Consider the following 12862-nt stretch of genomic DNA (forward strand, 5'->3'; position numbering starts at 1 on the left):
AACAGTATGTGACCAGTGCGCATTTTTGTCACTTTATTGAGCTGGCAAGCTTCTATCTACTCAGCACTCACAGTAGAAGCAGTAACAGTTAGTTCACAGTAGTTCACTCTCCTTGGTGTAGTTGCGTTGGGGGATCGTGTCCAGTCTTGCTGTAGCGCCAAGGCAAGATAGGCTTTTAGCCATGTAAAGAACAACTCTTCAGGACAAGTAAATGAAATGCAAAAAAAGGATAAGGGGTTAGTGGTTCGAAGTGTTTTCGCCACGTTTTATATTGGTCCTTTTCGGTGGATTAAACGGCAGTAGAAATGCAGCCGATAATGACTGATATCGGCCGACAACATCTGTCAACCGATATATCGGTCGGGCTCTAATCAGAAGGATTCCAATGGCTTTTATGGATGAGTTGCTTGCTTTTATCCTCTGGTTTTGAATTGAAAATATTATTTTTCAAACAATTTGTCATGATTGTAATCTGTAATGAGTTGACTCAAGTGCCATCACTATCACATCAGAACACAACACGACACACTCACTATTCATTCAAGAGCGGCTGTGCATCAGGACCCCATTTAAAGCATGGCTTTTTGCCTCTCTCTCTCTATCCCTCCTGGTGATGGAGCTAGTCATGTGGAAATAGGTCTGTCTAGTTCCTGTGTATGGAACTAAAGAGGCATCACAACTCCCCATCACACACACACACACACCCCTCCCCGGTGGTGCGATGTGGGAGCGGAGGGAACATCAGCCCAGGGAATGGTAGGAGGCGGAGGGCAGTGTGGCACCACACCCCCTGGTATAGACTGACTGCCCCGGAGGGAGGGGAGGGCAGGGAGGATAGTGCAAGTTGACTGGAGGAGAAGCACCTGCAGCCACGCTCCTCTGTTCTCCCTCTTACCCCCTCTCTCCTCCCTGTCTTTCCCTAGGGCGACAAGGCCAGGGGCGGGGCTGGTGGGGTGACAGGAATGAGGGGGAGGGGTAGATGAGGGGTTCAGGGGTATCTGGGCAGAGTGGAGCTGGGGAGAACACAACCTGGTGATTGGCTGGTGGGCTGGCCTGCTAATTATGTACAGACATGCACATGCATCCCCCGCCCTCTTCCCATGCCAATAGGCTGTGTTTGCTATAACAAGCAGGATTGGGGAGTGCCATAGCCACATATCCTGTATTGAATAATGTAGGAGGGGAAGGAGTGTATGGGGGTCATGCCTAACCTGGGGAGCCCAGTTTAAGTGGTATCATGCCCCCCTGTGACAGCCAGCTAACCAGTCGGTCTTTGTGTTGTGTATGGTTTGGTGCCTTGCCATTATTGCCATTCCTTTGTTACCAAGGTTCACTGCTCTACTGTTTGGGAGTGGAGTGGAGTTGAGTAGGCTAATTCCCTTTCTGTAAACATCACTTAGCCCATTGTTTGCCTGGGATCTACAATGAAGGGACTACTGGCTGTAATATCTCCCTCTACCCTCATCCATTAGGTAGTGTAATATTGAATGATGATTTGTTTATTTAATTTCAATGTTAATGTATTCCACTAACAGACACTGATGTTGATTATGACTGCTAAGAAGATTCTCTGCGACTGGTGCTCCAAGGCCTCTGTAAGGAGGTGAGGGATCATATGTGTGATAGCTTGGCTCCCAAGAGAGGGTATTGATGGGGTCATGTTACCCACTATGATTGACTGGTCTACCCCTGCCATCTGGTCCCCTCTGCCGTCACACAGGAGGACCCAATACTGGAGAGAGGCCTGAACTGGGTGGAACAACGGGATGCAGATGCTCAGCCCTGCTCACTCACAAGCGCACACACATTTTGTTATTCTAACCAAAATTCCCATTCAAAATCCTATTTTCCTTTACCCTAACCTAACTCCTAAACCTAACCACTAAGCTTCAAAAAGTTTTTGTCTTTATGGGGACGAAGTAAATGTATTTTTATTTTACTATCCTTGAGGGGACTTTTAGGTCACACACACACACACACACACACACACACACACACACAGTTTTAGAAGTAAAGCATTAACTTTGTTGTGTCTGTCACATTGCTGTAGAAACTGGGTTTTGGCCTGTTTTACCCCACAGCGTGACTGCTCATTGTGACGCAACAGGAAGGCGAAAAACACGGCACTGCGAATGTGTTCTCTTTGTTTGGCCCCTCCCGCAGATGATTGGTGTTTAGTATTCGTGTGTGAGAGTGGGGGAGGTTGGTGTTGGCTCGCAATGCCCTGTTAGATGGAGTGTGCCAGACACAGGCACACACACTTTGTCCTGGTTCTGTGACTGTGATGTGACAGAATGTGAGAGAGCACGGCCCGCCCGTTGTCCCAGATTGAAGACAAAGGATGATGATCAGAGCTCTGCTGCTCATGAATCCATCATTGATGAAGAGCCACTTACCTATCTCTCTCTCTCTCTCTCTCTCTCTCTCTCTCTCTCTCTCTCTCTCTCTCGCTTTCTCTCTCTCTCTCGTGGCTTTTTTTTGTCTAAACCCACATCGCTAACCCTTGGAAATGTTTGTCTTTTCAAATGATTTCTCTCGCCTACATCTGCTGTTTGATTCATAACATACAATGATATGCTTTAGTTTGAATGACACATCAGATACAATGTATGCAGACTTACAAACACACAGAGGAGCTAGCGGTGCAATTAAGGCAGGGATGGATATCTCCTCAGACGTGACCTCTGGCTAGATTAGACCTGTGTGTGTCTACATGTGCGCGGGCACGTGTGTGTGTGTGTGTGGAGGCCCCACAGACTGGCCAATTCCAGTCTCTCGTGGAGAGACAAAGAGCAGCGCTCTAGGCCAACTGTGTCTCTAGGAGGGGATCCTCCCACAAGGCTTTGTGTTCTAATTGATGTTGTTCTGCCTCACATGTTCCCCCCATCCTAAAGGGGGGAGAGAGCAGGGGAGATGTTTTGGGCGGGTTGGATGGGGGTTGCAGGAGAGCACTTCCCTCATCTTTCCACAATGTTGAAGGAGAGAGGGGGTGGTTTGGGGGTTGAAAGTAAAAGGGGGGGGGGGGAAGAGGGAGCACTTCAGAGGGTCTTTGTGATGCATGACTTTAAGATCTCTGTACACACACACACACAGTTAATTTGTTTGTTATTGTTAGGGAGGAGAGCGGCTTGTGAACAGTGAGCCCTCAATGTTAAAGGCCTGACGCTGTCAGATTTTTTCTGCTACAAGCCTGAACAACTGCAGTCAGTATCCGTGGCCATGCTGAAGGACATTGAGCGGTGCGTTTTGGTGGTTAACTGAATTTCGGTGAATATCAAGTTTGCGGTGTGTGTGTACTGCTGTTGTGATTCTCAGTTCCCTCTAATGATCCCACTCAATTCTGTGTCTCTGTGGAGATGTCAGACACACACACACACACAAGAGATTTACCACAACTACTATTACTACTACAGTAGTGTCTGAGGAGCTGGGACATGTAGTGATGGTCACTGGTCTGCTAGGTTTACTTGGTGAAGAACAGGAGAGGGAGAGAGACACTCCTGCTAACAGGAGTGTCTTTTTAATTTGATTCCGAAAGTGTGTGTGTGTGTGTCTGTTTCTAGTGTGAAGGGGGGGTCAGCTGAACAGTGAGGATGATAGGGCTCGTTGTCACGGGAATGGAGAAGAGAAAAGATGACAGAGCCATCTGCCCCTCCCTCTCTCTACCTCTTGTTCTATTGTTTTCAGCACTACCCTTCTCTACACCCACATCTCTCTGGTCCTTTTACTGTCATCTGTTGTAGACTTCCTTTTATTTTCATCTCTCTTTCATGCTCTCTCCTCTGATCTCTCTCCTCAGCAGTGTCCCAGAGAGTCAGTCTGGAGACACACACACACACACACACACACACACAAACTAGTCTCTTTTGTCTCTGACACGATCACAACAACCCCTCTGCCCCCATCACTTCCTAACTCCATCCGTCTCAGAAACCGGTTAAAACACGTGGTTCATCCGCATTGCTCCATATCACAGATTGGGCTGTGACGATACCAATATCGCCAAAAAAGAAATCCATGGCAAAAATGGAAAGATGAAGTAGACAATTCTTTGGTCCTTTAAAAATCTGCTGTATGTAACGTATTGTGCACTATAGCTTGGAAAAGAAATACGTGACTGGATGACAACATAATGATTTGTTTTCAACATTAGGGCTGTTTTCCTAAAGAAACATGTTTTGTTTCCTTGTCACGATACTAACGAGTATCGCGATACTGGTATTGTTCCTGCGCTAATCACAAACTGGTAGTGGTGTCTTTAGTACTGGCCAATACTGTACAGCCAACAGCACTTGTCTTGTCCAGTCAGGAGAGGGGTGTATTTGTGGAGCCATTCAGAAACACATTAGGACACACAGGCTGGTCTTCCTTGTCCATTAGTACACAGGCTGTACCAGAATATTACAGTACAGAAAACTGTGCTAATGCAACCTCTTGAGAGAGAGACCGGTCTGTTTTTGTTTGTCTCCCTGTCCCTGAGAAAAGACATTACATAGAAACATCATGTGGAGTTTCTGATGTTGATGTGCTCATACAAGAGCAAGAGAGACATGCAGAGGAAGAGAACACACAAGGAGAGAGAGGGACCTGGAAGACTGAGCGAGAGGAGCTGTGCGTGCATGCTCGAGAGATAGAAAGAGGGGGTGGGAGTGAGCGAGCAAAAGGGAGCGAGAGAGCTTTCCCTCTTCCCTAGCAACGGTTGGCTGTGACCGTCTCTAGCCTGTCGTTTTTTTTCTCTGCCAGTCGTTGGAGCTCAGTCTGAGAGCAACCGTTACAGCAGAGGGCTGGTACACACTCGTTTATTCTCTTGTTCTCTCTGTCCGTACGCCTGTTGGACCCAAACTGTTTTTTTTTTTTGGTCTTTTGTTGCCCGAGATGACGACTGCCTTTCACCTGTGAAAAAGAAAAAGAACAGAAAGGGAAAGGAGTTTTTTTTTTTTAACAGAAATCGTTGCTAGGAGGATGGAGCCCCTGAGCACTCGTGGCCTCCCCCGACTCTCTTGGATAGATACACTCTACAGCAGTATGTATCACTCTCTACTCCTCTCTTCCTCCATCTCCTCACTCCCCTTCCAGACCCCATCCACCCCCTTCTTGGAGCTGAGACGTCTGATCACGTTCGGACCAGAGACACACGGCGAGCACAGTTTGTGTTTAGTCACCGCTCCCAATTAGAGTCCATCACTGTAGTTACCCATAACCAGACACCCCAGTCCTACATGTTCTTTCACCTTCCAGGTGCACTGTTTTGCTCATTAATCTAAAGTGCACGTGTGTGTGTACAGAGCTGTATATCACATTGAATCATTCAATTCATAAATTGAACTTGTATCTCATGATTTGAAACTGAATCGACTGAATATTGCATTTCGTTTCAAAATTTGATTTCAATTGAATATTCAAATGTAATATTTATGTGTTCAGTTTCAGTATGGTAAATATTGCATTCATTGTCTTGGTATCAAGTTTACAAATGCATAAAAGTCTCATATTTTTAAATAATGCAATATTCAGTTCAGTTTCAAATCATGAAATACAACTTGTGTGTTACACATTCAGAAACATGAAATTCAAATTAAATATCCTAATACACATTCAAAACAATGCAATTCTGCACTGAAATCGCTCAAATTATCTTCCACCATTTGAAGAGCTCAAATAGGAGCATATTTAACCAACTTGGACCGATAGACTCCGTGTTGATTGCAGAGAGAACGCCATGTACTTTTGTAACCAGGACACTCGTGCCGATAGAGATGAATCCATTCCACTGGTTTCGTCCATGTCGATGTTTCACTGTGGTCAGTGTCTTTATTGTACAGTTTCTGTGAATGGATGTTTTCTTTATCCTGTAAGTAGCCCAACCTAGTACCTGCCAAAACACTGGTTTAGAAAATGACTGTGATCATGAATCATCATGATTTAATGTATTTTTCAATTTAGGATTAGGATATTCTAGATATGGACAGAAGATGTAGTTTGTATTAACTCAGGATTCTATGGTGTGTGTGATTTGTACACTTGACTGGACAGTGATGGGAGCACTGATACATGAGACTTGTTATGGTGAGTTTTCATGCTGCCAGTAGAGCTACATTAACTGGGTAAAATGAGTCGTGACACACACACACACACACACACATTTAGATGAGTTACCCTTACGTGTGTCGTGATGTGATTCAGTCTTTTCTCAGAGAAGTAGAGATTAGGTTATGTAACAGCTTGTTGTTTGTTCTGCTGTATAGCTGTTTTCACTTAATCTGCCCCTTCTGGGGCTGAGAGAGAGAGGGATGGCGGGAGAGAAGTGGAAGGAGAGGAACTGTGGGAGCGATGGAGAAGAGCGGGGTTGGTGGAGGGGTTTTAGCAATTGGGGGGGGGGGGGCATAAAGTACCATATTATCAGGCCAAATGGGTTTGTGTCTGATGATGACTTCATCTGAGAACCTGCCACGCTGGACACAGAGCATCACAAACAATGATGCAATTTTAATTTTTTTTTAAACAATTGTGTTCATTTTCCCCCCTATTCATTGGGGCACGTTAGCCTACTTGTAAAAATAGATGGAAAAGAATAGACCACATTTGAAAGACATGAGACCGATGTTGGTCTAATAATGAATATGGGCCAGTGTGAAGTGCCTAGCAGCCAGTGATTGATTGAATGGTCTCCTTTGGCAACAGCGCTGACAAAATAACACAATGAATGTGTCATTTACACGGCGCATTCCCTGTGTGAATAGGTTAGACGGCGAACAAAGAGCTTCCAATGAAGGAATATTAGCATAACAGGAGACCGTGTTGACTCCGATGTCCCTAGACATTGTTAGATTATCTTGAGGGCTACTTCCATTATATTGAAGGCTATGCATGTTCCTTCCATTCCTTGTCTTCTTCCATTCATCTCTCCATCCTCCCTTTATCGTTGCTCCTCCTCTCATGGCTTGTCATGAGTTGAGAGACAGATCCAGTGGACAGGTGAGGGTGGTGGTCATGATGAATCACACTCACGTTGTGGTGATATTTTGTACTCCAGTGTTTATTGGTTAGCTTCATTTACTGCACCAATCTTGGCCCGGCCAGCCAGGCCCCTCTGTGTCTAATGATAGTCAGTATGAAACATGACATGTTAACACAGAGTGGTGGGTAGTAGGAGGTACCTGAGGCGGTTCCACTGTCGCGCACTCTCATTGTCACACATATATATATATATAGATATAGATATAGATATAGATATAGATATAGATATATATATATATAGATATAGATATAGATATAGATATATATATATATAGATATAGATATATATAGATATATATATATATATATCTATATATCTATATATATCTATATATATATATATATATATATATATAGATATATATCTATATATATATATATATATATATATATAGATAGATAGATATATATATATATATATATATATATATATATATATATATATATATATATATATATATATATATATATATATATATAGATATATATATACACACACACACACACACACACACACACACACACTTATCACTCATTCATACAAATATCTTCCTCTCTCTTCAGAGAAAGTTCCAAGACGTCTCCCCTCCTCTGTCAGACCCCTTGTCAGAGTCACCAGTCAGCTCAGAGACCAATTGTCTCTGACAGCTTACACATGCACTTGGACACTCCTTGGGTACAATAAGATGCACAGCCAGACATGACTGTACCAATATATAGCCTAGGCTAGCATTAGCAGCTTGTCATTTGTTGTAACTACCTGAATAGCTTGTTCTCGTAACAGTTAAATCGAATATGCTATTTCCATCCATATGAGCACTGGGAATTGTTTGTGTCTCGTCTCCAGTATTTTCACTTTAGCTCGATGCCCAAGCCAAACGTACGGGTCCAGTATAATATATATTTAGAGACATCTCCAGAAACATTCCCTAAGCTACTGTAATGTCACGTTGATGCTGAAGCAAAACATCAAAGGATAGAGATTATGTAAGAGCCTTCAGTATGGCAGCAGAGGACACACACACACACACACCCATAATCCTAGTCACTGCAGGGAAGGCTAACTTGGGTTTTAGCGCCACACACTTATCAAGAGGCAGAGGGGGCAGATTGGCTGGCAGTGCCACTGTTGTGCCAGTTGTACAGCTACAGCCAGCTGCCTGTAGTGCGTCTGCCCGGACTGCCCACTGTGATGCCAGTCATCATGCCACTGTGATGCCAGTCATCACGCCACTGTGATGCCAGTCATCACGCCACTGGGATGCCAGTCATCACGCCACTGGGATGCCAGTCATCACGCCACTGGGATGCCAGTCATCACGCCACTGGGATGCCAGTCATCACGCCACTGGGATGCCAGGGTGCAGGCTAAATCAGGCCATCCTGGGTGGTTGTGTAGTAATATCACCTATTAGAGTCCCAGCGGAGGTTCATTTGTAATCCCCAGTACGTTACATGGTGTTTCAAGGTATTTTCAGATATGAACATGCCACTGAGGTTTCATCTCCTTGTGGCTGCTGTTGAACTCTGATTCTGTATTGTCTTTGGCTGTAGCGATTTGAGTGGAGGCTTGTTTATGAAGCAGGGTTTGGAGCCTATGCAGTATGAGAGAAGCTTTTGAGCTACTGTATGTTAGGCTGATCTTGGGTTCAGTTAATACACTCCCCACGGGGTCATTCCATGTGAAAGTGGATGGAGTGCTGTGTGGCAATGAGTGAGTGGGGCGGGTAGTTGGTTGGTTTCTGAAACGGGGACTAAGTGGCTTTCCAGTATAAAATATGGCTTAGCTTATGTCACCCTCAAACTGCTTTTGCTGCTACATTTGTCTCTCCTATAGAGGATGCAATACTAGGACTTAGGTCTGAGTGCCTCGTTATGAAGCCAGTGTCCAGCCCACAATAGAAGTGCTAACATCAGCGGCCTACCTAATTATGAGCTTGTTCTGTGGGTTGAACTGAGTGGGTTGGTGCTAACATAGAGGGAATAGATCCTACTTCTAGGAGTTCGCCAAGAAAATAATGGGAGTCTCTGCAGCCCTATTTACGCCCATGTGTGTATCCATTGTGTTAGCAGCACACTAGCCCCTGATGCTTAAAGGGCCGAGTGTTTAATGGTGGTTGTTAGAGTGTATCTGGGCATCAGGATGTGTGTGTTTGGCTCGCAGGGATCAGCAAATGGGGAAAACAAAGTGATTTTGGAGAGCTTCCCAGAAACTAGAGCGAAAGATGTGAAAGGGGGCAGAGAGGAGTGAGGGAGTGTGTGGGGGTAAAATAATACTAGCTGAAGGTGTATAGCACATTCATCCCTGCAAAAATGATCTGAACGTATTGCTATATCGGGAAAAGAACAGCCCCACTCCATATTGTGTTTTGGGGTGTGTGTCCAGATCAATTGGTCCACTGTAGATGGACTGTAGCTTGATTGTGTTTCCAAACACATCAATCGGGTCCCGACCACAGAACAGATCCCTTGACTAGCTTGCCACACTGCCTATCGTGTTTTAGATTGGGCCTTCACAGCCTTGAAAGGGACCTACAGCTCCCACAGTGGCTCTGATTTATGTTGAGGGGGTGTGATATATTGCTAATATACCACGGCTAAGGGCTGTTCTTACGCATGGCACAACGTGGAGTGTCTGGATACAGCACTTAGCCGTGGTATATTGGCCATGAACCACAACCCCCCGAGGTGCCTTATTGCTATTATAAACTGGTTACCAACGTATTTAGAAGAGTAAAAATACTTGTTTTGTCATACCCATGGTATACGGTCTGATATACCACGGCTTTCAGACAATCAGCATTCGGAGCTCGAACCACCCAGTTTATCATGTCTGATTGTGAACTCCACCACTGTTTGTGTACGGTATATTGGCTCTTACATTGATTTAGATAATATGGATTTGAATAGATTTAGTCCCTACTGTACAAAGCATGTCCATTATCCAAAGACCCTCTGTTCCCTTTATCCTTTCCCAATTATTATTTTTAGAATTCTTCAAGCTCTGTCAAGTTGTTTATTGCTAGACAGCCGTTTTCAAGTCTTTCCATACATTTTCAAGCTGATTTAAGTCAAAACTGTAACTAGGCAACTCAGGAACATTCAAGGTTATCTTGGTAAGTAACTCCAGTGTAGATTTGGCCTTGCATTTTATGTTAATGTCCTCCTGAAAGGGGGATTTGTCTCCCAGTGTCTGGTAGAAAGCAGTCTGAACCAGGGTTTCCTCTAGAAGTTTGCCTGTGCTTAGCTCTATTCCTTTTCTTTTTATCCCCCCCAAAAACTCTATAGTCCTTGCCGATGACAAGCATACTCATAACATGATGCAACCACCACCATGCTTGATAATAAAGAGTGAAGAGTGGTACTCAGTGATGTGTTGGATTTCCCCCAAACATAATGCTTTATATTCAGGACAAGAAGTTAATTTCTTTGTCACATTCTTTGCAGTATTACATTGGTGACTTATTGCAAACAGGATGCATGTTGTACAGGCTTCATTCTTTTCACTTTGTCATTTAGTTTAGTATAGTTTCCTTCCTCTCCTTCCAAGCCATTCACTTTTTGTCCTGAATACAAAGTTTTATGTTTTGGCCAAATCCAACACATTACTGGGTATGTTTGTAATCATTAAGGCCTGGGGAGTTTTTCAGTTAAAAATGAAATGGAAATGAGGCTAAGCACAGGTAAAATCCTAGAGGAAAGCCTTGTTCAGTCTGCTTTTTACCAGACACTGGGAGATGAATTCTCCTTTCAGCAGGACAATAACCTAAAACGTAAGGCCAAATCTACACTGGAGTTACTTACCAAGATGACATTGAATGTGGCTGAGTTACAGTTTTGACATAAATCTACTTGAAAATCTATGGCAAGACCTGAAAATGGTTGTTGATCATTGCTAGACACCCAACTTGATAGAGCTTGAAGGATTTTGATAAGATTAATGGGCTAATGTTGCATAATCCAGGTGTGGAAAGCTCTTAAGAGACTTACCCAGAAAGACTCACAGCTGTAATCGCTGTCAAAGGTGCTTCTTCAAAGTATTGGCTCGGGTGTGAATACTTATGTACATTTTATATTTCTGTGTTTTAATTTTAAAAAAGCACATATTTCTAAAAACATGTCACTGTGGAGTGTTGTGTGTAGTGAGAAAATTCAGGCTGTAACAACAATGTAGAAGCCGTAAGGGGTATGAATACTTTCCGAAGGCACTGTAATTCTATGTGTGTGATACAGAGATGGCAGTCATGAATAAATCATGGTAAACACCATTTATCGCACAATTAATCCATGCAATTTATCTGACTTGTTAAGCACATTTCTACTCCTGAAGTTTAGGCTTGCCATAACAGAGGTTGGATACTTATTGATTCAAGGCATTTCAGCATTTCATTTTATAATAATTTGTAAAAATGTATAAAAACACAATTCCACTGTGACATTATGGGCTATTGTGTGTGTGTGTGTGTGTAGATCAGTGACACAAAATGTACATTTTAATATATTTTAACCGGCTGTAATGTCACAAAATGTGGAAAAAGTCGAGGGGTGTGACTACTTCCTGAAGGTGCTGTAACTGTTAATTTGATTGAACGTAAGCTCAGTGCATAGGGATAAAGAATGAGATGTGTTCTCCTCCAGCATCAGCCTCTGTCTCTTGTCCTAGCTGTCTGTTTGTGCTGGTGCTTGGTGAGGGATGGGGCTGGGGCTGGGCCTTGTAATCAGTAGCACATCCCTTCCCATACTAAATCAACTGAAACAACAGGGCTTGGGGCATGTAATGTTGGTGCATGTGAGAAAGAAAATGAATGAGAGATTTAAGGAGAGCGGGAGAAGGGAGAGAGGTTTAGGGAGTGGGGGTTGTTGAGTGAGAGAGGAGAGGTGAGGCAGAGGAGAGATGGGAGAGGGGTTGCTGAGAGTGATGAGAATGGAAACGATCTCGGCGAATGAGAGGGAAAGGGACACAGATCTATGGGCAATTTTATGGTTACGGAACACAAAACAAACATTAACTTTATGTGCAAGGACTTCTTTAACAATTTACACTGCCATTTTTACAAAAACACATTTACAGGAAGAACTGTGCAGATGCAAAGTTTGGTAACAGAATTTCAGTAAAATCTCCTTCAGTTGTTTGTGACCACGTCTTCCCAAAAGATGTCTGCAGAAATAATGGGGTTGCAGACATCTATAACATGACACCTTGAGTTTGAAGTGCATAATTATGGATATGAATGTCATTCTCTTCATGGTGATGTATCGTAAATATGTACACAAAGGTAGCAATATGTAATCCTTTAAGTCTGGGTATTATTCTACACACCTCTACTGTACAGTAGGGAGGGGAGAGGGAGTCTAGACATGCTTCGACCACCAGACGACAGAAAGAAAAACCAAACAGTTGTGAGCTGAACATGACAGTATGCCAGGTGAAGGAGGGACAGTAGCAGGTGACCTGTGGTTTGTGACTACTACTTTCTCATTGTAGCCAATTCAATTGCAGAAATTCTTTTTTTGGAGTGTCCCTAACAGCAACCTTTTCCTGGCTGCTATTTCCTCCACCATCACTTCAAGCTCTTGTTTGCGGAAGTTTTTATTGTGCTTTTCTTGGTTATCCATTTTTGTTTTTGATATAGCTAGTCTGAAGGTGTGTAATGTGTGAAACAATTACGTTTGTTTTTGTGCATAAAGGGTTCGAGCCCCCCAAAAATTATAATAATGTAGAGAATATAGTATAGCAGATAAATGTAATAAAATGGAAATATCAACACTTTATTATAGTGGGCCAAATCCTATCATCCTTGTAAACATAGGCATATTTATTGGTTTCAATGTCAATGCCACAAAA

General features: G+C 43.4%; 1 protein-coding gene across 3 annotated transcripts in view; it reads left to right on the forward strand.

Annotated features, from left to right (window-relative positions):
• LOC139423107 (ABR activator of RhoGEF and GTPase) overlaps positions 1–12862 on the forward strand; it is a 213019-nt gene that overhangs the window by 29805 nt on the left and 170352 nt on the right. Inside the window, exon 1 of one of the 3 annotated variants that reach the window (XM_071174760.1) lies at positions 4763–5023. The exons of the other annotated variants lie outside the window; for them this stretch is intronic. Coding sequence (XP_071030861.1) covers positions 4963–5023 — 61 coding nt within the window. The 5' untranslated portion in view covers positions 4763–4962. Of the gene's footprint in view, positions 1–4762; positions 5024–12862 lie in introns of those variants that run through there. 3 annotated transcript variants of the gene reach the window in all.

This window comes from Oncorhynchus clarkii, chromosome 12 (genome assembly GCF_045791955.1).
Source record: "Oncorhynchus clarkii lewisi isolate Uvic-CL-2024 chromosome 12, UVic_Ocla_1.0, whole genome shotgun sequence".
Classification (NCBI taxonomy): Eukaryota; Metazoa; Chordata; class Actinopteri; order Salmoniformes; family Salmonidae; genus Oncorhynchus; species Oncorhynchus clarkii.